Source organism: Takifugu flavidus, chromosome 3 (assembly GCF_003711565.1).
Source record: "Takifugu flavidus isolate HTHZ2018 chromosome 3, ASM371156v2, whole genome shotgun sequence".
Taxonomy (NCBI): Eukaryota; Metazoa; Chordata; class Actinopteri; order Tetraodontiformes; family Tetraodontidae; genus Takifugu; species Takifugu flavidus.
The window spans coordinates 9,014,673-9,040,177 of record NC_079522.1 but is presented as its reverse complement, the minus strand read 5'-3'; the positions used below and the strand labels follow the sequence as shown (position 1 = coordinate 9,040,177).

The window sequence follows — 25,505 nt, the reverse complement described above, 5'->3', positions numbered from 1 at the left end:
GCCCACCTTACTGTAGCGTTAGCTTAGCTGCTGTAGCTGTCATCCCAGGAGAACAATCTCAGACTGATGCTTCTCTGTTGAAGCTGAAAAGATATAGATGGAGCGGAAAACCTGGAACATGAAGCTAAAATCCTTGAATAAGAAGCTGAAATCCTTAAAGATGAAGCTAAAAACCTGGAGGATGAAGCAGAAAACCTTTAAGATGATGCTGAAAATTGTGAAGAAGAAGGTGACATTTTTTAATAAGAACCTTCAAGATGAATCTATAATTGATGGATCTATATTTTGGAGCATCAGCCATTATAATAGCAGCTCTCTCTCTCTTTATATATGTATATATACAAGAGCTAAAACAAAAGCCACAACGTACCTCAAGATTTTAATTTAAATAATTTCGTTAACCCCCTTGGCCCCTTCCTCAAAGATAGTTTGGTCCAAGGTTCGTTCTTCCTCATGTGAAGTGAGCACGTGCAGACTCAAGCAGGGAGTGAGGGAGATCCAATGATGATGGCCAGGAATGGGAGCAGCAGGTCGGGGGCCCAGGACAGCAAATATAAATACCAGTTCATTGTAGAGCAGCGACTCAGCTACCTGCACCAGCCAGTTATGAGGCTGCATTGAATTGTATTATGATGCATTCAAGTTCGACTCAGCATTTTTGAGCGTTAGGCAAAGGTCAATTTTGTTTTCATGATGTGCTCACATGTTTGTCATAAAGTTATTGCAATAATATAAAAGTAAAAGACACAATAATAGATGACACTAACAATGTAGACAAAAGAAACACTTTACGCTCACTTTGGTGGTTTAAAATGTATAATTTTTGGCACACAACATGGCTCAAAAGAGCTTGTCCTCCATGTCCAACGGGTGAAGCTGTCGGGCTAGAACTACGGTACTGAATATCCCATTTAGATTTTGTGTATTCCTGGACTAGGGTAGTTCTTAATCAGTTTTTCCATTTAACAAAACATTTAATGTTTACAAAAAGAAATACATAATGGAACAATTAAATGTTGCTCCAGAATCAGGAGTATCTGCTTGTCTGAGTTGGACCCAGTGGCCCAGATCCTCGCCCCCAGCAGTCCAACAATGGTTTGGGTTGTTCCGGGGCCCCAGAACTCTGAGCAACTGCCCTGCTGATAATTATGGACGTTTCCAGCTACAATGTACCGAGCGTGTAGTATTAAAATCTTACCAACAGAGGGCGCAAACAGCGCCAACATTATCCGACCATCCATCAGGGCACATCAGCACAAACCTGTTCCAGGGAAGGAAGACCTACATCCGTGTATGTGTGTCGTTACTTTCTGTTTTTTTCTACCCTTTTTTGCGTTTATTTTTTTAAAGACATTTATTCTGCGTTTACTTTACTTTACATTACTGCGTTTACTAAAAAAAAAATCTCAAATGTGTATTGTACCTTTGGTATTGTAAGAATCACGGTAAAAAAAAAATTTTTTAAAAGCAATTTTCCTGTTTGTCGCGTCATAATGAGGGTGAATGATCTCGTAGGTGTTCCGTAAACCATGTCTTGTAATGCGACACACGAGCACATCGCTTCATCCTCTTCCTTTTTTTTAATGGGTGAATTTAAACAAACCAAACGAAAAATAAACTGCGGAGCTCAATCATGACACCGGAAGTACAGTTCGGGGAGCTGCCGTTATGACGTCATTGTCCCAGAGAGTTCGCGTGCCGCGCCATCGCACAGCCATTTCTTCGTTCCCGCCACGTGTATAGAGCCTGTGTGACGCCGCAACATTCTGGACATCACAACGGCCGGATTCCGGGCTGGGAACATTATGAAAAAGCAGTGAGGAGCTGCCACGCTAATCTAAGGTTAGTTTTTGCGTGTCTAAATGACTTATTTTCGCTGGCATCATCACCCATTTGTGTGGACGAATTCATCCGCCTTTTTTTAGGTACGGCCAGTGTTTACTTCAAGGTCGCCTCGGTAATTACAGAACAACGCGGCTCTGTCTCCCCGCTGCGCCCTTAAAATGATGTTTATCCTCGAACACCGACTGCTTTATCCTCTTTAAATGAAGATGAATGAGCGATTATTGGTGACGCGCGGAGGTTTTGATGGGGATGCTGAAGCGTGACTGCGGATAGAATTGAATTATGGCGCGACGATTATCTCGTTACGATCACAACGTTGTGAACTAAGTATGGAGAAAAGGCACGTTTGTGTCTGCCAAAGGTGAGACTATATTTGGGTAACGATCCAAAATGGATCAAGATTTGATTTTAAAAGAAAAGAGAGAGAGATGAGTTGAAGCGTGCATGTGGCCCGAGGAGGAGCGCATGGGATGCAGCGGTCGAGGGCAGGTAGGGGGGGATGGAGGTGGGTGGATGATGGCAGGACAAACGCTAAAATGCCCCCCCTCTTCTATCAGAGCTTCTTGGTATTTATTCTTTTCGGCATTAGACTGAAAACACGACCTTTGATGGGCGCCAGTGTGTGAGCAGATTCTGCTGGAGGCTCCATGCCTCGTGGAGTGTGTGAGTCAGTGTGGATTATAGATTAGGAACTACAGATGGATTACGTGTCCCAATGTTTGAACAGGAACTCTGATTAGGGCCCTTTTAAACAGTCAACGGATGTAAGATGAGGAAATGATGGTAGCAGAACCAGACATTACAGTTCTGTCTAATATCCAGAGCTCGTGATGGAAGGAAGCTGATTTGTCATCTGCATTAGAGGAAATGCTTCTTCCTCCCTGTAAATAAATCCGTCTTTCTCATTGATTGAACCTCGGACGTTGTAATAATTCCATTTTGAACATCAGGAGAGAGACTTGCGTTCCCTGATCCAACGGGCTGACACCTCCCAGAAGGCGCCAGTCGTTTTCAGCCTGTACCTTTTTGGCGCCATTTGAACCCTTGTGTAAAATAGTTGTCTCCGGAGGTTTGGCGGCCTCACGCCGTCACCGTGGTAGGTGGTGGCACCTCTTACCTGTTGCAGGTGTGTGCAGGGTGCAGCAAACATCTGAAGAACGTCAGAACATAAAAGGAAGAAATTCAGATTCAGATCCTTTATTGTCCCACACGGGGAAATTTACAAATGAGGTGTGGTTCCTCTCCGGTGGAGAGCCCGGCCACGTGGCCTTTCACACATGCTGGGTTTTTGGTGGCTCATTTCCTGCCTGGGTTTTCCACCTTCGGAGTTCTCCCTCATGTCATCATTTGAATAGCTTAATCAGAGGTGTTCTAAAACCCCCCTCCCACCCCCAAGGCCAGGCTGTCACCACTGTTTCCTGCCTGACACACACGTTCAACACAGCTTTATTTATACAGACTGTCTGACACAAATCCAGAGCCTGATCCTCCAACAAGCCACCAGAAACTGCCTTTAATAGGAAAGAACCTCGAGCAGGACCCTATGGGGGGTGGTGGGTAAAGGAGAGAGCAGAACAGACGCATTTAAACAAACCTCTTTCACACTGAAGGTCATATTTGGACTTGTGTGAACTGTCCTGCAGCCGTGGAAACACACTCAAGTGTGACTACGACTGCCCTGTCATCTGACCTGTGTGTGTGTTGTGTCCTGCCTGCTCATGTGTCTTTGTTGTTTGTTGTGTTGGAGGGGGGTTAGACGGAGGGGGCTGAGGTGAGCAGACAGGTGTGTGTGACGTGATCGGTGTTTCAGGTGTGACGTGATCGGTGTTTCAGGTGTGACGTGATCGGTGTTTCAGGTGTGACGTGATCGGTGTTTCAGGTGTGATGTGATCGGTGTGACGTGATCGGTGTTTCAGGTGTGACCTGATCGGTGTTTCAGGTGTGACCTGATCGGTGTTTCAGGTGTGTGTGTGTGCCACGGATACACAACAGAAGGTCAGTGGGTCTGGGTTGGAAGCCTGCGGGTGTGTATGTGTGTGCTTACACAGGAAGTTGGTGCTCATTTCCTCCAGGGGAGGGGGGGGGGGTCTGATTCATGTTTCCACTGGTGGAACCTCCACAGTCTGATTGGCTGTTTGATCAAGCAGCAAACAAAGTGGAGCAATAAAGACGTCACCCTCCGTGAGCATCCTTGGTCATGTGAATGTCGTCCTCGCTGTCGTCCACAGGGTTTGTGTAGCACTTCCTGTGTCAGGATGAAGGGCCGGACGAACCCTCCCGTGGACCGGTGAGTCTGCTCTCTTCCTCGGTTCTGTTGGCTCCAGTTTCTGATCGTGCTCTCAGAGTTGTGACTCCCATCTTATCCCGCGTCCGCCAACAGGGGCTACTTGGTGGGAATCGCATTCTTCATCCTGGGCCTGGGAACGCTGCTCCCCTGGAATTTCTTCATGACGGCGTCACTGGTAAGAACAGGACTTAAATGTTCAGGAGGTGAAGCGGCTTAGTCCGACGCCGCATGTCATGTGACTCAGTAAGCATGTGCGTTTTCACATGTTCTTGAGGTGGGAGCGAGGCCCCCTGTTAACACATTTCCCACAGTTCCCAGAGCTTAAAGCTCTTTTCAGGCAGATATTCCGGAGCCGTAAATATAACTTCCACAATCTCTGAACTTGTTCACCACAACAATAATCATAGACCAGTATAGATTGGTGTGGGGGAGCTGGGATGTTTGTTTTTCCCATCTTTCATAGCACTGGAGTTTGTTGAACTGGTGTTTTGTTGTCGACGGCAGTATTTCCAAGGTCGCCTGAACACAACAGAGTGGCGCAATGGCACAGCGGTGGTCGGGAAGAACTACTACTTCAACAACTGGATGACGCTGCTGTCCCAGCTGCCCCTGCTGCTCTTCACGCTGCTCAACTCCATCCTGTACCAGAGGTCAGAGGTCGTCCGTCACCCTGACGCGCCTCCAGGAAACTCCCCGCATCTGAGCTGCTTCTTTTCTGCTTCCAGGATATCGGAGGCCATCCGCATCGCGGGGAGCCTGGTCTTCATCCTGCTGTTCTTTATCTTCACCGCAGTGCTGGTCAAAGTGCCAATGGACCCGGACCGCTTCTTCTCCGTCACCATGGCAACCATCTGGTTCATCAACTGTGAGTGTGCGAGCCCCCGCTGGCCCGCGCTGAGGCCGTCCTCGCTTTAAAACCTGGCCTTTCCCCCGCAGCCTTCGGCGCCGTCCTGCAGGGCAGCCTGTTCGGCCTGGTGGGTCTGCTGCCTCAGAAGTACAGCGCCATCTTCATGAGCGGCCAGGGCCTCGCCGGAACCTTCGCTGCCGTTGCAATGCTGTTGGCCATCGGCAGTAAGGCGAATTCCTAGTTGCTTAGTAACAGTCAAATCTGCGTGTGACGCACCGTGTTTCCATATCTGGTTTGTGCGCCGCCGGGCTAACCGCCGTGTCTGTCGCCCAGGTGACGCGGACTCAGAGACGGCGGCTCTGGGCTACTTCATCACGCCGTGTGTGGGGACACTGGTGACACTCATCAGCTACCTGCTGCTGCCTCACCTGGTCAGTCAGTCGCCTTGTTCACTGGCTGACTGCTTCTACCCGTTTCCTTAACCAAACTAGAGGAACCAGAGCGTGAAAACAGAACCCCGTGTGCTGTCTGTTGCAGGAGTTTGGCCAGTTTTACCTGGGCAAGAGCAGCAATTACGAGGCAGACACCAGCGACGAGCTGCTGAAAGGTTGGTCTCTAACCTCATGTCAGCTGGAATCCTCAGATCTGTTCCCACTCACATCACCACTTTAGTTTAGTCCAACATTATCTCGTTAGAGTCCACCCTCTGTTTATCCTGTCAGACAAAGAGCCAGCCTGTCAGAGTGCACGCAGGCAGAAACACACACACACAAACACACACGGTCACGGTCATGGCGTTGAGTGCACGTGTGGTTCCAGAGAAAGGCAACGTGCAGAACGGACACGCCAACGGGGGCCCGGCTGACAGCCAGAAGGACGCCGAAGCAGACGGGACCAAAGTGGCCTTCCTGTCAATGGAGCAGGAGGAGCGGGGTCAAAGCAAAGCCTCGGTCGTCGAGGTCTTCAAGAAGGTGACGGATGGCGCGGCTATGACGTCACTGATGATATCCTGAGCTCGGCTGATTGAGAGGGGCCAATCCCTGAATGCTGTGTCCCTTTCAGATCTGGGTGATGGCCTTCTGCGTGACCTTCGTGTTCACAGTCACACTCTCGGTGTTTCCAGCCGTCACCGCAGATGTGAAAACCATATTCCACAGCTGGGGTATGCGTCCACCCTTAGCCGTGTCCACAGGTCGGCGCGCGTCTGCCGTCAGCCGTTGACTCGTGCTCTCCCGTCTCTTGACCCTCAGATCGCTTCTTCATCGCCGTCTGCTGCTTCTTGACTTTCAACCTCGGCGACTGGTTTGGCCGGACCGTCACCACGTTCGTTCGCTGGGTGAGTCCCTCGCCGTCTCCTTTTTGACTCGAACGTCAGGTCTTCATGTGTAGATGTGTAGCATCAATGCTAACCCTTCAAAGAGGCGGCGCGGGGGCCTTCCTGTCGTCGCTAAAACCGCAGGACCTCATGGGCTCCTTCTGTTTCTGTCAGCCTGCTAAAGAGTCTCGCCTGTTCCCGGGGCTGGTCGTCTCCAGGGTGCTCTTCGTCCCCCTGCTCATGCTCTGCAATGTTCAGAGTCGCGCTTACCTGCCCGTCTTCTTCTACCACGACGCCGTGTTCACCGTCATCATGGTCCTCTTCTCCGTATCCAGCGGCTACTTTGTCTGCCTGTCCATGTCGTACGCGCCACAGTGAGTACCAGCTGAACCCACTGTGGGGAGCACAGAGTCTGGGAGTTCTGACCAAAGTCCACCTGTTCCCTCCAGGTTGGTGGAGCCTAAAGATGCAGAGACCGCAGGTGCCCTGATGACTTTCTTCTTGGCCCTGGGCCTTTCGCTGGGAGCTGCCTTGTCTTTCCCCCTTCGCGCTCTTGTCTGACAGCACCATTTTGCTCTTCTTCTCTCGTCCAATTTTTGTATCTGAACTGGCAGCTTGTGCAGTCATTGCATTGGGAGTTTGTTTCAGAATAAGAGCACCCATATGGTCCTTGTTGTATTTATGCTAGCAGCATAGTGTGTTTGTTTAGCGGATGCTGGGTGGCGTGTTCTGTTTGGCTAGTATGATGATCTGTTTCACGTTTGTTCCGTTTTTAATTTAATTTTTTAGACTGACGTTTTATCCCTTTGCAGCAGCTAGAATCCATGAAAGTGAATCAACTTTTTAGTTTCCCCTTTGGCGATGACTTCGTCCCACTGGAAAAAGAAAAAGACCATTGTTTTGGGAAGGACCCGCAAACAAATGAACGACTACTGTGAAGTTTACAGATGTGCAACCCCGGGAGGTGAATGCCGCCATCTTTTGGCGAAAGACTGCGGAGCATATAATACGCTCACGTCAGTCACGTGACACCGACCCAACGCACAAGATCTGCGTTTGATCAGCGGGTCGTGCTGCTGGCACTTTGAGGAGGACGCAGCTGTGTGTTGACGTTACTGTAGAAACTGTAGACTTTTTTTTTATTTTTTAACTGTGGGAATGCTGCCAGTGTGGAAACCAGACTGCTGCATCCGGACCGTGAATGGCACAAAAGACGAAAAGCAGAAATGGGCATTGTTGAATCAGCTGGTCCCCACTCGGGCTGGAAGTGAGGCGTGTGGACAGCACAGGGAACTGGCGTGGAGCCGCCAGAACATTCAGAGTCAAAGGGAAACTGCTGGGTCATGCCTGTCATTAAAAGAATTTAAAACTCAATCTGTACGTGAATGTTTATCATGAAACAGCAGCTACACAAAGAAGCAGGAGAGCCGCCGACCTTTCACGTCCCCTTATTTATTGAAAACCCAGCAGTTGTCATGGTTACCTCATGTGACTGTACAGGTGTCAGATGGTCAACTAAGCTAGTGGTCATTCTGTGGTCAAAGTCAAAAAGCCACTCTGGTCTGCTACAGAATGACAACGTTGTGTTCTTACTTTAATACTTTGTTTTTAAAAATGTTACATAAATGCAGAAGAGCCTGACAGCGCTGTCAAAGGGGGTTAAAGAAAAGAAACCAGCTTTCTGTCCGTCCTCAGGTTCTGTGTGTAGTGAAAAGCCAAACCGGAGCGCCCGCGGCCTCCCGCCCCCCCTCATCGCTTCTTTGGAGCCTGGGCTGTGCGCGGGGGAGTGACGGGCCGCCCCGTGTTCATCCCTCCGTACTGATACTTTGCTTTCTTCTCGGAGGGCTTCAGGATCTGCACACAGGCGGAAACGCTCGGTTACGGCGCTACGCACACACGAACCTCCTCTACAGAGGGATTCTGGGAAAGAGAGTTCTGTTGTACCTGGAAGGAGCACATCAGCGTTTCATCCACGCTCATCATGCCCCCGGCATTGTCAAACTCGCCGCAGTAGTTGGGAGCCGAGAACAGCGTCACCAGCTGCCGCTTGGCAAAGAACTCGTAACCATCTTCAACCACCTGGGGGGGGGGGGGGCACAGACAAGCAGCCGTCACCATCGGCACAATGAGCGAGTCAGCAGAGACGGGCCGATACCCACCTGATGGGCTCTGCAGATGAGGTCCAGGTCGTGGCGGTTCAGAAATTTGCTGACCACGTCGGCCCCGAACGTGAATGACACCCCCCGGTCGTTCTCCCCCCAGCCCTGCACGTCCTTGTCTGGGTCCGACCACAGCAGGTCGCACAGGAGACCTGCCAACGACAGTGTCGGAGGAGAGCAGCTGAGAAATGCCGCCCTCTGTTGGGCGCCAGGGCGAACTGCGTCAGGAATGAAACCACCACCATGACCCCCCCCCCACACACACACACACACACACTTGGAGACTCCTTCAAAGACCATAAGAGGATCTGAGAGGGCCGCTGCCTGGGTCTGTACACAGATGGCCTTATACGGGCGTGTGCAGCTCCTGTCCTCTGGTGAAGCATAACGTACACACCACAGATCTACTGGTGCTTCACGGCCCGGCACCAGTGTTGAGAGAAGGACAACCCCCCCCCCCACCCGGTGTGTCACCGAAGAAACTCTTGTCCCTGTCGGGTAGAACCAGTTCTCTGCAGTGACGTGTATCTGCGCCACGCAGAGGCGACTCGGACCAGACGACCCCACAGTGTCCTCTCACCTGTGTCAGGTACGTCTGTGGGCCTCATGATGCGTCTGATCTGCTCCATCGACTGCAGGTCTGGAGAGAGTCCTGCGGGCCACACAGACAGACCTTAATATACAGGCACATCTCAAAAAAATAAAAGTCCCAAGATTTTTTTGTCGCTTATTTCAGAAAGTGACGATTCTGCTTCCAGAAACCCAAACCTCTGCTGGTGCTTAAGAGGGAACGACGCACTGATCTATCGGCGACGCGCTCCCAAATCTGCCCCCACTTGTTCTCCTCCACCAGCAGCGCTGCTCTTCTCTCTCGTTTTATTCTCATTCTGGGTTTTTTTTAATGCTCATTCTGCCAAATCTAATTTTGCTGGGTTTCATCAAAACATTCATCGTAACACAATTACACACTTCAAAGGTCTGTGATTGGCTGATTTCCCTGTCCACTGGGAGCGCATTTGTTTTTAGAGGACTGGGTCTCCTAGCAACAGGGTCAACCACCCCTCCTCACTGAAGATAAAAGGTTCCGTGCCCCCCTCACTGAGTTGAGTCAGAAACTTCCTGAATCACTCTGAAGATAAGATTCCATGGAAGGAATTTTTAGGCTAAGTGAGGAGCCCTCTGATGGGACTGAGAATGTTTGAGTACTGGCCCAGGTCTTCTCCACAACCCTTGGTAGGACAATTCTGACGTTGTCTCCGGTCCATGAGGAATGAGAGACTGAGAGACCATTTAGAGGCTCCAGAGTGGAGGACACCATGACGTTCCAATGTTGAACCTTCTCCACAATATTCTTATTTTTGGAGACGCTGAATTTCAGCACAATCATCAAAACTCCTACGGGTGACAGGAATTACTGAGCCTTTTTAACACCATTCTACTTTTTGAGCTGTCCCTGTGGCTAGTTTGTAGCATGTGTAAAAAAGTGGGCGCTAACCTCCGTGACAGCAGAAGATCTTCTCGTCCACGATGGCGGCGATGGGCAGGCAGTTGAAGCAGTCGGTAAAAGTCTTCCACAGCTTGATGTTGAATCTGCGTTTACCTGCGGGATCAACCGGGAGTTCAGACCCAGGGTGGCTGCCCCGTCCCCAAGGCGGTCATGTGAAAAATGGCGGCTCACACTCATCGTAGAAGCCGTAGATGCGGTTGATGGAGGCACACTCGTGGTTGCCCCGGAGCAGGAAGAAGTTCTCGGGGTATTTGATCTTGTACGCCAGCAGCAGGCAGATGGTCTCCAGAGATTGCTTCCCTCTGTCCACGTAGTCGCCCAGGAACAAGTAGTTGGCCTCCGGGGGGAAGCCGCCGTACTCGAAGAGCCTCAGCAGGTCTGTGTACTGTCCGTGAATGTCGCCTGTGGCACACGGGAGCGTGAGCGCGGGCAGAAAGAGGCTGGCTGGCGGGGCGGGGGAGCATACGCACCGCAGATTTTGAGTGGGGCCTCCAGCTCCAACAGGATGGGCTGGCTGAGGAAGATCTCCCGGGACTTGATGCACAGGCCGCGGACCTCAGCCTCCGTCATCTGGACGATCTTCCCCGGACGGCATCCTCGCACTGGCGGATCAACACAGCCTGGTTAAACAGTAACCGCATCATTCTTCACGGGAAAAGCGAATACCGCATACCACAAAAAGGCTGGGAGGCCGTCACCGTAGCAACCACACCGCCTGGTGAGATCTAACAAGCGGAGCCGGGCTGCTATCTCTATGTCAAGCTACATTTAACGCCTCTAAAGTGACGTTTCGGTCTATAATGTTCCCTAAAAGGCACACAGCAGTTCCTTTTCCATTACTTTTATGGGAAAACTGGTTTTAATGATAACGTTCGGGATTACGGAGAGTTACAGCTGCGTTTATGGCCGATTCTTCTCCTTTGACATGACTAAGAAACACAACCACGTGCTTATTGCAAGAAGAGACCAACGTGTAGAGCAGGTTTAACCATGAGCTGCCATCATCATCATCATCATCATCATCATCGCAGAAAAGAGACCTGAGGAGAAGTGAAAGGAATCCAGTAGATCCACCTGCACAGAAACCAGTCAGAAGGCAGAGGAACCATGAACAGGCCCTGCCCCTGGAGGCCTTTCCTATGAACCAGCGCCACCTACCACACACCCCCTGCTCTGCCCCAGCCAACGTCCCCAGGGTGCTGGGGGGTGAGACCCAATTCTCAGCAGAACTGGGTCAGAGCTGACTCAGACCAGAACTGTCAGGTGACACCTTGGCACCCCTGCCAGGCACCAGGCGGCTCAACGCAGCATAGAGGCTCCTGTGTGTGTGTGTGTGTGTGTGTGTGTGTGTGTGACAGAAGGAGGAGAGAGGAGTGGGGCTTCCCGCAGGTGACACAGTACACACCCACCTGTTCTAAAGGAAAACTGTGTGTGTGAGACGTCCTTGTTATTTCTGCCTGGAGATAAACGGCTGCGGCGAGCACACGGCGGAATCACAAAAGGGTCAGTTCAGGGTTATATTTAGAAGTGTGTGTGTGTGGGGGGGGGATCTGAACCAAAATGGCAGCCAGGAAAACACTTTATTCTCCTTCTGCCTGCTCAGCTGACACAGGAGAGCCACACGCACGCAGCCAGCATCGCTCGCCTTTAGGGGGATACTGTTTCATTCTGTGGTAAACTCAGGACAAGCTGAAAACACAAACACCAAACATGCCAATTCCTTCATCACACACACACACACACACACACACACACAGTGACCTTGACTTCAACATCTACCAGCACAGGCTTGTAGTCAGCTTTCTTTCTTGAGTCTGTCCCAGCTCCATCAAAGGAGAGTGAGGAGACAAAGAGCAGGATTCCCACCTCCCGTGACCATGACAACCCAGCAAGACCAGTTCCCAGCCTGCAAGGCCTTCCTGAGTGGGCTGCTGCAGCTATATTTGCAGGGGAGGGAAGACGTCATGCTCAGAATCCCAACTGTGCTAAATGTTGCAGGGTCAACGTCCCCGGCGTGATGAAGGGAGGGGAGAGATGTTCAGGGTGCATGAATGAACCTCCCCAGTGAGAGTGTGACAGGAAGTGGTTCATCTAAAGAGCTCGTGCACCACAAACTGACACGGTGCAGCACCACGACCCCACAGGAGTGATCGCACAACCACAACGCGAGCTGAGTTTCCCTCATTCAGGTGAGACGAACAGGTGAGGAGGACACTGCAGGGCGAGGGAGCAACCAGAGTCAGAGCTCTGGGTCGTCCCAGGAGAGGAAGCAGCCGCTGGGAACGCTGCTTCCAGGAGATTGGGATCGAGAACAGACACCCATCCATGACCATTTCTGGACACAAAAAAATAGATCCCAATTTGGACATGCTGGTAAGACCCTCAGAGAAGAATGTCTGCTGGTGCAGGCAGAGGCGGTCGGAGAGTGGGAGCAGACACACACTCCTGGATTAAAGGACTGGCGGAGCCACGTGAATGGTCTGTAATAAAGGAAGAAGGTGCTCCACCTCCATGTGTGGGGGCAGTGGAACACCTGAAGGAGGGCAGAGCTCCTCAGATCCTCCTGGAGGTGTTACCGTACACGGTCACGGGCGGGTGGGGGAGCTGATGAACCAGTGAAGGAACGGCCGGGACAGTTCCCAGACCGGTCCGCCGGCCAGGACGACGACTGCGTTTGGCCCCGCGACCTTTTCCGCTCAAACGCCACGAGCCAAAACCGGCGTCCGGGGCAGGCACGCGCACGTTAAGCAGGTGTGACTGTAGCGCCAGAGCCTTTGCAAAAGCCCCGCCTCCAGTTTCAACCCCGCCATCTCCCGCGGGGACGATGGAAAACAGTGACCCCTCAGTCAGCGCCGGACGGCGGAGCCGCGCCAGCTGCAGGAGATCTGTGCGGCCGTGGCATTTTTGCGCCCGCCCACCAGCGCCGGGGCTGAATGGCCGTCTTTGTGGGCTGGAGACAAAAAGAAACGGACAAACAGGGGAGCAGAAAGACAGAAACATGTCGGAACTGAAGACAGGGAGACACAGAAGGCGAGGTAATGAGTGGGGGGGGGGTAAATAGCCTGCCTGCGTGAGCTCTCTGCTGCGTTTGGTGCCAGGGGGCGAACGCTCCCTGCCACACAGGCTCCACCATTGTTTCCCCCCTGGCACACTGGACCCCCAGCAGTGCTCCTCCTGAAGCTGCTGTAGAGGAACGTCTGAAGGAACGAGGGTCTGTCTGGACTGGGTTGCAGGATAGGCAGCTTCAAGCCTCGTTAACTTGACGCGCCGGCCGTTGGACACACTTAGCATGTGCTAAGGCGTGTTGTGGGAGAGGAGGCCCAATCTAGCTGGATCACAGACTCAGCTCTGATAAGGAGGCTCAGCCACCAAACAGGAAGAACACAACTCGTCAGCCACGGTGACGGTCTGTGGAAACGTGTTAAACTGCTATCAGACAGGTCTGTTACTCACAGGCTGAACAAGTGGAATTCTGACTGACTGTACAGAAAAACCATTCCAGTTCAACCACACTTTAACCACAAAGCTACGTAGACAAGACTTCCCTGTGCTGGATGCCGTCAGATAAAACCGGAACGCTCAGGCCACCAGGACTTTGCTGCTGAAGGACACAATCCTGTAGAAGCTACAGGTCTGCGCTAACGCTACTGTAGCTTAAAACACCCAACCCACCTGTTGTGATGCTAACAGGCTAAAGTGAAACCCCATCTCCTACACACACCTTTTTAAATGTTTTTGTGGGTTTAATAGCAGTTTGAGCCTTGCAGTGTGTGTATGTGTGTGTGTGTGTGTGTGTGTGTGTTTAAAAGTGGGGGTTAATTCCAGCTTGGGACAGCTGTACCTGCTGACATTTAGCAGCGCTGGCAGCGCTCCGTACGTGTGAACCAGCCCGGAGGTTCTGAGGTTCACCACAGAGGAAGAGAGAAGTGGTGCAAGGGTGAAAAGTGCATCTCAGCGCAGAAGTAACAGCAGGGGGCGCTGCTCCGAGACCAAGGCTGCGTTTTCACTGCAGGAACCCCTGGTACATACTGGGACAGGAACTTTCCAGGAGCGGTTCCTCTCACTTGGCCCTCTCCATGGCTGCGTCCACCACTGCTTGGTCGGACATCATGAGTTTATAATCGTTATGCGTGACGTCACCCGGGGTTCTGGTTTGTGCGCGTCGCTATGAACGAGAGAAGACACGATGTCTGCAAGGCTAATCCGAGGTTTAGCCAATCAGCGCCAAATAAACCAACTTAAAGGTTTTCAGGGCCGATCTAAGTACCGACCTTGGAGCCGGGACTCATTTGGGCCCCGTAAAAGTTCCTGTAACTGGCGTAAAATGACCCCAAACTTCTCGCAGTGGAAATGCAGCTAAACACTGCGAAGTCTAGTGAAATGTTCCATCTTTAAGATCCTTTAAGCCGCCAAAAATACGCGCCGGCATCAATTTGAGCAGGTTGATTTGGGAGAAAAGCCCGAAGAAGAACCTGAGAGCACGGGCTTATCTGGAACGTGCAGCTTCTGTAGAAGTGGCGCTTGGGGAGAACCTCTGTAGGAGAAGCATTTCCACAGAAGCTTGGACACGTTTCAAAGCTCCAACGGGGAACATTTCTATCAAACCCTGGTTCCAATCCCGCGGGAAAGTGTCGAGCGGGCCTTTTTAAACTGCACGTGGGGGCGCCGGCGGGTATAAACGCGCTCGCATCGAGAGGAGAAGCCCTTTCCTCCACTGAGGGTTCCTCGTCATAGTGAAAGTTGCTCCTGGGCGGGTGCGCCGGGCTCGCCGTGTTGATGCATGCACAGCAAACACGCGTTACGTAACAAGCGCGATCGATGCACCGACACGATCCAACACCGCGGTTCATTTGTATACGGGGCGGGAAAAGAGCGACGTCTGCACCCGTGCGAGCGCTCCAGCGGCCAGGAGCGGCCAGGAGCGGCGGGGTGTGTTTGTTCTCTGCTGCCTCGGCCGTCCTCCTGTTTGCTGAAGGCTTGCGGGCGACTTCGGCGCTTCCTCCGGAGGAACCAGACAGGTGAGCTCAGCAGAGTCAGCATCCTTTATTTAGCCACTCCGCCACTACCCAACACAAAACCGTGATGCCGGAAGAACATCACTTTCCACGAAAGCTCCGGGTCTAAAGGTTACTTTTGGTGAAGGACTCGCACAAATCACATGAAGAAGAAAGAAATGTGACAACACAAACCACCCAAATACTGATGATACTTTATAAATCACTTATTATTTCATTAGCTTTGACATGACTTGGGAAACATTCCTTCGGTTTTAGATCTTGCAAAGGTGAGAAGAATAGAAAACTGTATTTTTTGGTCTATTTGAGTGCTAAATAGTGCTGCTAAAGTCACAGGCGTGTCCATTCTCTCTACTTAATGGGACAAACACTGCAGCAAGCCTGAAGTAAACTACTGTCCCAACACTGTCCCCCGTCCCTCTGGGCTGGGTAGAAGCAACTTCCACAGCTCGTCATTCACTTATTAACAGCTTCGGTCCTTAATGACGCGGTTTACGCCTCAGGATTGAGCTTTCCAGCAGTTTTTAACCGAACCATGATGGAGAACAGGAAAGATTGGGAGCCAACCACACAACGCAGCTCTCGTTTTCCCCAGTTAGCTGGTGCGACGTTTGTTCCAGGGACAGCACAGCAGACACGGCTTGGCTATCACGGTTCGACCCGAGATAAAACAGCCCCATCTGAACGTTGTGGGGACAATAAGGCGTCAATCTGAGAGTTGGTGGCAGGCTTAAGGTTAAAGGCTAAATGCTGTGGTCCTGCTCACTCCTACACAGGGAACAGCTAGCTAACGTTAACTGGAGAAGCGCACCTTTTCTCCGTAGGTTGCGCCAAAAAACAGCGGAGTTCTGAACCGGCAACTGACCCGGTCAATACAGGCGAGATGTAGTTGCAAACTTACCTTCTAAAAGCCTGGAAATCAGCGAGTCAATGTCCAACTCCCCCTCCGCCATTTCTGTAACAAAGAGCTGAACCCGCCGCAGTCTGTAGTTGGCAGGACAGGCACCGCCCCACTGCACCGCCAAGCCACGCCCACAGCCACGGCGGATCCCAACACGCCCACTTCCACCACCAGTGCGCGACGTTCAGGAATCCTTGTTTCTTAAAGTTGCCTCGTTACTTCTGACAGAAAAAAAAAAACTAACCAAAAACGACACGTAAATATTTAAAACCGCAGCCGACAGCTGAGGCTTATGTACCTATATTTCTTTATCTTGCTCAAAACGAAGACGTTTGAAAACAAACCGTGAGAGGATATAGTAGACATAGAGTGCCTTCTACTGGTCAAACTGTGTCATAATGGAAAACCTAAAAGTTGTTTTGATATCATTTTATGCCTTAAAACGGGGCAACAAGGGACAATAACAAATAAGTGACAATCTTTAACCGTTGGGATCAGTGGATTTGCATTAAAATCCTGCCAGGAAAATGAAATATAAAAGCTAGATCGGCCTGTTTACGGCCAAAACCACTCCCAGCGGGGATCGGTGGATCTACTTTCGAGGCCGTGACTTCAGCACAAAGTTATGCTGCTGTGCCTCCCACTCACAGCGGCTTCTTCTTGTCCACAAAGTGCGTCATCTGGGTATTTCCGCACTGGTTTGAGTGGGTGGAGGAAATTTGCCCTGAAAACGAAAGGCACAGAAAGGACGCAGCTGCATAAAGATAACCAGAGGACAGGCCGGAAACAGCCAGTTACTTCAAAATAAGAGCAGCGGCTCGCCACAAGCGGTATTTGTTTCAGAACAGGTGAAACAATAGCCGTAACAAATAGCCAAAATGTCCCTGGGACAATTTAAGGGAAATAGATGTATTGTTCGTGAGATGCCAGTCGCTTCCAAATAAAGACGTGGCTCGAAATTTAAAAAGAAAGAAAAAAAGACAGTAAGTCACACTTTTTGAGTACAGTACAGATTAAAAGACACAAAGCAGATGAGGAATTGTCCTTTGAATGACAAGCTTCACTGCTGAGCAGATGATGTTTTCAAAGTCACAATTTGTGCGTCCATTATATTTGTCATCATTTTTTTTGTTTGTAGTTTTGTAGCTTCCTAAAGGATTTTAGGCATTTTTTCCCAGAATAAATCACTTTTGTGTGGTGGGTCCAGGGTCACGTGATGTAGGTTATTTTGATAAAATACAGTCTGCCCGTTGATGATTTTATTCCCGTCACTTTACCGGAACCCTTGAAACGTTTTTGTCCATCTTTACAGCCTGTCCCGTGAAGGCGCCACAGATGTGGGCGGAGCCAAACAGGCGACAGCGCTGCTGCGGAGTCAAGAAGTTTTCAGCGTCCGCGCTGCGAATTTGCATCAATTTAGCCCCGAAAAAGCCCAGCGAGACCCGCTGCTGGTGGCGGAGAGGCCCGAGCCGGACACGACCATGGAGGGTAAGCGGGGCCGGGCAGACTTTTGGCGGTGTGTTCGGTCCGTTTCCGAGGCTGGAGGTGAAAGTGCGCGGAGTTGTGCTAGCAGGGGAAAGCCCCGCTGCAGATTGCGCTAACTGCAGCAGTCTGCTCTCCAACAACTACAGTCGGAAGTCAGCGTCAACCTGGAACCCGCTCAGGTGGTGTCGGACCCACCCTTTCGCCTTTTTAAAATTGCGATAAAACTTAGAGGCCTGTTTTCCCTCTTCACCGTTTCTCTTTCTCCAAACTTCGTTAATAAGCCTTCGTTTTCTTCTTAATAGTCGCGCTTTCTTCCATGGCGGCGTTTTTACCCGTTATCCAAACCTGGCTAATGTTCGCAGTGTTAAACTGACGTGTGTCACACCTGGTTTCATTGAAAATGGCTTTTAATTTTAATTCCCGCCCACCTCCACCTGGAATTACAGGTAAACTCTCTAAACCAGCTCGCGACTGCACGTTTGGGGCTTTTCTATTTATTTACCTTCAGTTGTGACTCTACGGAAATGACAGAATGATCCGACAATGTGTGTGTTGTTGTCCTGTCACTACCTCGCTAGATGCTAAATTAGTGAGTAGATGAGAGTAAAAAAAAATCAAAATAGCCGCGTTGGAAGCAGAGTTTTAACATTTTTCCCTGTGTTCTCATCACTTGACAGTATTTTCTCGATTTTGCGTCACGTTTAATGGTTCTTGGTGCTGAACCCATGGTTCTTGGTTACTGAGTATTCACCTGTGTTCAGCATGGGCGCAGTAGAAACAGGCGAGATGTGACTTGGACCTCATCCTGACCTTTTCAAAGCCTCGGGAGCCGCGGGGAGGAGCGTTGGCCATCTGATCCAGCGTCACACCTTGCTTCTCCTTCACGCTTCTGAAACTGGAGCTCCGCCGCTTCCTGATTCCCACGGGCCGTTGCTACAAAGCAGATAACTTTACGTTGACACTACACCCCCTCTGTCATTGTTATCTTCGTCATGTGACAGATTGCTTTACAGGGGATTCTCGGGCAACCTCTGACCTCCTTAGACACCGTTTCCTTCTCTGGCTTCTCATTTGAGCCACAACATAAATGACCGAGTCTGAAGGTTGACTGCTCTTGTTTCTCTCCTCCACAGGCGGGTATGGATGGAGCCGGAGCTCCCTCGGCACAGGTAGGAGACCGCTTCCTGTCAATGACCTCAGCACGGTCACAGGCGGTCCATGAGGAAACATGGAACTCCGTCTGTGTTGACCCTCTTCCTGTGTGGATTAAAATTCTTCTCTCCCGCTGGACAGCGAGTCCCTTCATAGAGATCATCGAGCAGCCCAAGCAGAGGGGGATGAGGTTCAGGTACAAGTGCGAGGGCCGTTCAGCTGGGAGCATTCCTGGTGAGAAGAGCAACGACACCACTAAAACACACCCAGCCATCAAGGTGAGTGGGAACCGTCTGTACTTTCACATCCTTGAGTTGTACCGAGCCAAACCAAACAGTCGGTTAGCTTAGCGTTGAGACCAGAAAAGAGAATTGGTAAAAAGGAGGGCGTGTTACTCCCGCAGGTGCACAATTACAGCGGTCCCCTGCGTGTTCGCATTTCACTGGTGACCAAGAACGCACCCCACAAGCCTCACCCACACGAACTGGTTGGGAAGGACTGCAAACATGGATACTACGAGGCCGACCTGCAGGAGAGAAGAATACACAGGTGTGTGTGTGTGTGTGTGTGGTGTGTGTGTGTGTGCTGCTCCCGAGAGCTGGTTGCCGTTTTCCCCCAGCGCCGCCCTTACGGACCAGAAAAACAAGGCGGCGTCTGGCGTTTGTTGGGAAAGTGACCCAGATAAAGATGCGTTTACGGTCCTCTGGGTAAAAGCGTGTTTATTCGGATCTTCTCAGGATTGAACCAGAGTAAATGATTAATGTCTCGCAGCACCTATCAACAAGTTCAGGTTGCTTCTGTTTGCTATTGGGAAAAACACGAGTGAGTCATGATGTAATGTTACAGCCTGGAATCCGTCTGTCCTCGGATAGAAACTGTACTGGTGCTGTGTGTTAGCACTGGTGTGGAGCCCTGGACTGGTACTGGTGCTGGTGCTGGTGTGTGTACTGGTGCCTCAGTGAGGCGTACACGTAGGAGCAGGTGGAAGGGTTCCAAATGGTCGTCACCTGCTCATATTGGTTTGGGGTAATTTAATTACATTGAAGTTATTTCATGACAGCGAGTTAAGTTGTTGCAGCCATTATTTCTGTCTCGTTATTGTGGTTCGTCCTGACGGAACTTTGGAACGAGCTGTCTGGCTGTTCTGGAATTTCAGTCACTTTGGGGCAAAACTGATCAAACACAGGTAAAAAAGGCTTAAACATATTTGACTCAGGGAAACGTTAAACGTGTGTGTGTGTGTGTGTGTGTCTGATTATGTGAAGCCTCCTCAGGGCAGCGAAGTGTTCAGCAGATGTTTCTGCCTAATTGGTCACCATGACAACCGTGACAGGTTTGTCACAGACGGCAAGCTAACGCCGTATGACAGCGGTACGAGAAGCTGCCGCCTGTTGTTGCTTCGAGCTCGGTGGAGGGACAGGACTGGGCCGGACCGGTTCTGTCCAGCTCAGCCTCCAGAGTCAGGCTGTCAGTTGCTCACACACCCGCCTCACGATTGCTGACGTGTGAATCATTTCTTGGTGTGCGTGGGCAGTGTTTTCATCCATCTTCCATTGTTCCGTCCGGGAAGCTCCAACCCAAGTTTCTGGATCTCCATGATCTCCACGAGTCCTGTCAGCCTGTGTGTTTCCGTGGTTCTCTCTACTCACGTCCTTGCTGTGTTTGCTTTTAGCTTTCCAAATCTGGGCATTCAGTGTGTGAAGAAGAAGGATGTAACCGAAGCCATCACCTGCAGGCTGCAGACCAACAACAACCCCTTCAACAGTAGGTGTTCACGCAACACAGGCGGCGACTTTCATACACGGCTAAAGGAAAATGTAACTGCTAACCAACGTTAGCTTCTTTGGGCTTTAGCCTAGCTTACTGTGCCCAGTGAGGGCTAACATCTCAGAAGTACCAGAGTTTACAGAAGTTTGAGGACGTGAGGGCGATGCTATCTTCGCCCCCTCCCCCCTTCCTGCTGTTTGATTGTGGTGTAGCTCCATTCCTTTCATCCTGCTCTGTTCCTGTCAATGTGAATTTTGAAATCAGTCTTCTCAGGGATTTCTGAAATTCAGGAATAGGTTTTTAACGGCGACGGGTTCCTGAGGCGTCTGCTGCCCTGAAGGCTGTGTGCACACCAGCGCGGTGTAATGCTGCCTCCAACAAACAGGATGCAGGCTGTTGTTGTCTGACCGGGCTCCCACCCTTTCCCTGCTGTGTCTTGGCTGCAGTTCCAGAGCCGAAGGTGTGGGAAGAGGAGTTTGACCTGAATTCTGTGCGGCTCTGCTTCCAGGCCTCCTTCACTCAGCCGACAGGCGAGCGAATCCAGCTGACGCCTGTGGTGTCCCAGCCCATTTATGACAACAGTGAGTGAACTCGCCCTCACAGACGGTGCTGTTTGCTGTCTGCAGCTGTAAATCTGGGCCAGCTGATAAAGTTGATTAAAATTCCCGCGTCTCTGTGCAGCCACACGATCGTCACGCCACACATGAAAACACACTTTTGTTCTGTGTACTTAACCCCGAAGGTGTTGTTGCTGGATCGCGTCCCTTTTAAATTGTTTTAAAAACACCGGGACTAAGTGCGACGGGCGTGAGACAGAATCGAAGGCATTTGTTCATCAGTAGATTTGGTCGTTGTCTTCGGCAGGAGCCCCAAACACAGCTGAGCTGAAGATCTGCAGAGTCAATCGCAACTCCGGAAGCTGTAAAGGAGGAGATGAGATCTTTCTGCTGTGTGACAAAGTTCAGAAAGGTAAATCCTGCTGCCGCTGGACTGGCGAGAGGCTTCTTTCCACGTTAAAGCTGAGAGGTTCTCACCTGGAGCAGCTGTTCCAGCTGTTCTGAGAGGCTTGAAGATGGCTGGATCAGATCCAGAAGCATCTCTGCTCCATCTCTGTCATCACCAGCGAGGACCTGAGCACCATCTCGACGCTCAGTCGCTTGCGTTTGATCACCATCATCTGCTTGTTTCTGTGTTCATGCAGAGGACATTGAAGTCCGCTTCTTCCAGGACTCGTGGGAGGGGAAGGGCACCTTCTCCCAGGCGGACGTGCACAGACAGGTGGCCATCGTGTTCCGCACGCCGCCGTACCGCGACGCCAACATCTCTGAGCCCATCAGGGTGAAGATGCAGCTCCGGCGGCCGTCGGACCGTGAGGTCAGCGAGCCGGTGGACTTCCAGTACCTGCCGGCGGATCCAGGTGAAAGGAAACCCCTCCTGTTAGGACACGCCTGTTTTCCTTACGTTTCCCAAATCAAGTGTTTGAGTTGTGTTAAATCACGACCCCGCAGACGAGTACAGACTGAGTGAGAAGAGGAAGAGGACGGGAGACGTGTTCCACGGCCTGAAGCTGGGGCCGCTCTTATCAACCGGTACTTTGCTACATGTCTTCACGATAACGTAGGTGCAAAGAGCAAAATGCCAACCACACCTTTCTACTCGCAGTGACCATTCCGCACGACCGACGGCACATAAGTCCGAGGAGGACGGTGACGGCCAAGCCTCCCGCCACGGTCCCCGCACAGACTGGTGAGTCCGCCCTCCTGGTTAGGGTGTCCCGTCGCTGCACAGGTGGGGGGCGGTAGCTGTCGCTCTGAAAACACCCGTTCCTCCCCGGTTCCTCCTGGTTTAGCTCTTCACGAACAGTCCAGCCGGCCTGGAAGTTCGAGCTAAAGCTAACAAGAGGTTCTTGCCGTTCTCTCTCTAGCGCCTCCTATTGCCGGAGCAGCAAAGCCGCAGCCTTCGTACTCCTTCAGCCAGCAGATGCAGGGCTTCTCGGTGCATCCTAAGCCCGACTCCTCCCCCTCCGCGACGGCCACACACCAAGCCTGGAGAATCATGGAGAGCCTTAACCTGGGCCCCCAACCTAAAGCTGCTGCAGTGTCCAGCTTCCCAGTGACCCAGGCTCCCAGCTCCTCGGCTGCCTCTTCCTCCTCCGTCACCACCCCCGCCATCAACCAGGAATTCTCCACCGTCAACCAGTCCGACCTCGACGAGTTCTTCCCCAACATATCGGCCGGTGTCTCCCAGGAGCCATCATCTTCTCAAGGGGGCGTGGCGTCCTCACAACTGGGCGGCTCCTTCGGCCTGCAGCCCTTCCGCGTGGACCCCACTCTCATGGACGACAACATGTCGGATTTTTCCAACTTCGAACACCAGGGTCAGAACACTCTGGCCAGTCTAAACATCGATGACTTCGTGGACTTCCTGAACCCCGGGCTGATGACGGAATGTGGAAACGGCGCCTCGATGGCGTGCCATCCGCCCGCTCCTCCCAGCTCCTCCGCCGCGGCCCAAAACAGCACCGCAGCCGACGCCGCCAACATGCCCGGAAGCACTTGGATGACCTACCCACACCCCATCGCCAACCTGCTCCAAAACGAGGCCATGATGGACGTTGCGACCAATGCCAACCACCAGCCCGCGGTGCTGGACGATTACGACGTGCTGACGTCTGCCGACGAGGACCGCCTCATTTCCATTTTGAACAGTGGAACCCAGGCCCGCTTTGTGTCGGGACATCCCACCTAAAGGTCTCCTCCAGCTGCTGCTCGCGGTCCTAAAGACGGGACAAGCGTCGCCTGTGAAGATGATCTGCAAGAGACTGAACGTAGCGCCCCAGAAACGTCCCCACAGCAGCCCAGACGCCAGCGTTCCCTTTGTCCCCTACGAACGGGAACCGTCGGGCGCTTCAGCCGCAGGTCAACGCTGAAGGTCGTGTTCCCCAAACACAACAAGCATGTTTTTGTACCGGTATTGTAGCGACGATCGCCGTCTTTGTGTCCCTGATGTCTGCTGTCTCGTTTCCTCGCCCCCGAGGTGACTCTGCAGGCGTGTCCGATGATTAACATGCCAAGTACACGTGAAGTGCTGCATTTCTTACTTTAATGACCAGCTTGTAGCAGATCTTTTATGTGCCGTCATTGTTGCTTTTAACAGCCGTTTAAGACATTCGCAACTGGCCTGCAGTGGTGTAAACAGTCTATATGATGCTGATGTGGATGGTTGCCAAACACTCTGGACAATAAATATATATCAGAACGGTCCTCACAAGTATACTTTATTTGGCAAATCTGTCTGTTCAAACACATGGTTATTGGTTTAATTTGGAAGCCAGAAAAACAGGTAAGCTGTTAAAATCAACACGTTCAGAATCCTAAACAGAAACGCAGCGTGGATGATTCCATCAAAGGTCAGTGCTTTTATTTCCCAGGACCTGAAATTCAAGTTCATGCAGGTCTGAGAACTAAGGCGTTGGCACTTTCAAGTCAGAAGCACAAACTGTCTATGTCACTTCCAGATTGGTGACTTTGTTGACGATGTGGGAACGTCTGGGGACACACTCCAGGTCAAATTTGCTCTCGTATATGGTGGGACAGAGTTTCCAGCGGTTGTTCCTGTAGATGCCCAGGTAGGTGTACACGTCCGGCTTGTAGTTGAGAGGACATTTCACCCCTGTGGCGCGGATGATGGAGTCCAGCCTGACGACCTCGCTCTCATCCGTGAAGTTCTGATTGTAGACACAAATGACCTGCCTGGAACTTCCGCTGGGGTCATAGGTACTGACCTTTGCGGAGTTAATTTTACCATCGAGGGCTGCTCTGGCCACGCTCTCCCAAGCGTGGTCCAATTTGAACCCAGGTTCCAAGTGCATCAGCCACTTGCCTGACAGTACGCCGTGGTTCAGAGCCAGTTCTCGCACCGCCTGGAAGGTAACGGGACGACCACTGTCCAAATGTTTCTCCCAGCTCTCCTGCAGACCTTCCAGGTCCCCAATGCTGTTACAGAAGTTCGTGCCGCGCACAGAAATCCAGCCCACGTTACCGACCCCTTCCTCGCTGCCGTATCTGTGCACACGCGAAGGCCTGTTGTTTTCCAGCCAGGCATCAAATTCGGACCGGGGGGTTTTTCTAGAGTCGAACACAATCCAGGGGTCCATGTCTGCTGCCAGGGCTTCGGCTGCATGGATCTCTGAGGTGAACAGGGGATCCCACTCCTGAGCGGCCTCTTCTTCCTCCATCACGCTGTCTGGGGTCGCACTTTTACTGAGGTCTGGAAGTCTGGCCTGTTGGAGACAGACAGAACGTTGCAGGATCTGTATTTAAAGTGGAACACCGTCACCCAGCATGTTTCTAGAGGGAGGAGCACTCTGTACTTTGTACAGCGTACTTTGTACTGACAACGTTGCTTGCTAGATACCAACCATATTAAAAACTACACATTTTCTACATGTGACATAAAAGGGTAGCCTTTAACGACAACGTAGGAATTGTTTTATTTTATTACATTCTACCTGACGTATAAGATTCAATTTCACTTTCGCCATATCGTCAGTCTTTAATTTCGAATCAAGGCACTTTCCGAAACGCTGCTTTGAGTGCGTAGGTTTGTTTTTTTTATTGTATAAGTGACATGTAAACAGAGCAATCGAACAAAGCCGTCTTTAACATTAAATCTACTCACGGGTGTCGAAGATCTGTTATTGTTGACCTGCTTCCCGAGTGAACCACTTCCGGCTTTTTCTTCCTTTCTATGGGTTTTCCGGCACAGTGACCGGATATCGCCCCCTGTCGGCTACGGGCCGCAGTGACCGAGTGATCACGGAGGCGCTTTTCGTTCGAAATGATGGTTATTAACATGAAAACAAAGTTCCACCTCATATCATCAGACCCGGGAGAAAGCACTGATGATAACAGGACGTCCTCTATCTTCCCCACAGGACACCGATGAAGGCTCTCAAGAGGGGATGGAGGAAGTTCTCCTCTTCATCTCGAATACTTTCTCCTCACATTGTCCGATTCGAGTCTTCACTGCAGAATTCTGATTTCTTTTCTACAAGCTTTTGTTGTTGTTGTTGATGAAAATGGTATTTTATGATTAGTGTTAAACTTATGCCCTTCTCCCTACAGGAACTCTCAAAGAGTCATTCATTTCATTACATTATACAGCATTTAGAATGATGCGACACACACACACACACACACACCACACACACACACACACACACA

The 25,505-nt window shown here is 51.3% G+C and overlaps 4 protein-coding genes and 1 long non-coding RNA gene across 8 annotated transcripts; 3 read left to right on the top strand and 2 right to left on the bottom strand.

The window, feature by feature from the left end:
* The first annotated feature begins 1,577 nt into the window (after positions 1-1,577).
* On the top strand, positions 1,578-7,668 carry LOC130522383 (equilibrative nucleoside transporter 2). Of its 3 annotated transcripts, XR_008949611.1 has the most exons (14): positions 1,591-1,842; positions 4,074-4,132; positions 4,226-4,307; positions 4,637-4,782; positions 4,858-4,997; positions 5,069-5,203; positions 5,313-5,410; positions 5,517-5,586; positions 5,799-5,950; positions 6,042-6,141; positions 6,230-6,315; positions 6,469-6,668; positions 6,744-7,411; positions 7,540-7,668. XR_008949611.1 is itself a non-coding variant. In XM_057026745.1 (13 exons), exons 2-13 carry the CDS (start codon positions 4,101-4,103, stop codon positions 6,853-6,855), a joined length of 1,353 nt encoding a protein of 450 aa, XP_056882725.1. In that variant the 5' UTR covers positions 1,578-1,842; positions 3,993-4,100; the 3' UTR covers positions 6,856-7,668. The 3 variants fall into 3 exon arrangements, 2 of the variants coding, with proteins under 2 accessions (XP_056882725.1, XP_056882724.1); XM_057026745.1 differs by having other exon boundaries at positions 1,578-1,842; positions 3,993-4,132; positions 6,744-7,668; XM_057026744.1 differs by having other exon boundaries at positions 6,744-7,668.
* Positions 7,669-7,726: 58 nt separating this feature from the next.
* On the bottom strand, positions 7,727-16,037 carry LOC130522385 (serine/threonine-protein phosphatase PP1-beta catalytic subunit). Of its 2 annotated transcripts, none has more exons than XM_057026749.1 (8): positions 15,877-16,037; positions 10,431-10,562; positions 10,132-10,362; positions 9,949-10,053; positions 9,034-9,105; positions 8,454-8,605; positions 8,239-8,373; positions 7,727-8,148 (listed from the first exon to the last, which is right to left on the bottom strand). In XM_057026749.1, the coding sequence occupies exons 1-8, from the start codon at positions 15,926-15,928 to the stop codon at positions 8,044-8,046; spliced, it is 984 nt and encodes a 327-aa protein (XP_056882729.1). In that variant the 5' UTR covers positions 15,929-16,037; the 3' UTR covers positions 7,727-8,043. The 2 variants fall into 2 exon arrangements, with proteins under 2 accessions (XP_056882729.1, XP_056882728.1); XM_057026748.1 differs by having other exon boundaries at positions 10,431-10,580; positions 15,877-15,983.
* LOC130522390 (uncharacterized) lies at positions 13,031-13,780 on the top strand. Its single transcript, XR_008949612.1, has 2 exons — positions 13,031-13,366; positions 13,416-13,780. It is a non-coding gene; the product is annotated as an uncharacterized LOC130522390 (long non-coding RNA).
* Positions 14,378-23,543, top strand: rela (v-rel avian reticuloendotheliosis viral oncogene homolog A). The gene is given in 13 exon segments (XM_057026728.1): positions 14,378-14,978; positions 17,189-17,364; positions 18,495-18,530; positions 18,655-18,791; positions 18,917-19,062; positions 20,186-20,277; positions 20,727-20,861; positions 21,145-21,249; positions 21,482-21,697; positions 21,789-21,869; positions 21,943-22,026; positions 22,205-22,983; positions 22,985-23,543. Coding segments are annotated over 13 exon segments (2,412 nt in total). The 5' UTR covers positions 14,378-14,778; the 3' UTR covers positions 23,210-23,543.
* Positions 23,541-25,193, bottom strand: c3h11orf68 (chromosome 3 C11orf68 homolog). The gene is made up of 2 exons (XM_057026752.1): positions 24,961-25,193; positions 23,541-24,562 (listed from the first exon to the last, which is right to left on the bottom strand). The coding sequence occupies exon 2, from the start codon at positions 24,515-24,517 to the stop codon at positions 23,783-23,785; it is 735 nt and encodes a 244-aa protein (XP_056882732.1). The 5' UTR covers positions 24,518-24,562; positions 24,961-25,193; the 3' UTR covers positions 23,541-23,782.
* Between the last annotated feature and the right edge of the window lie 312 nt (positions 25,194-25,505).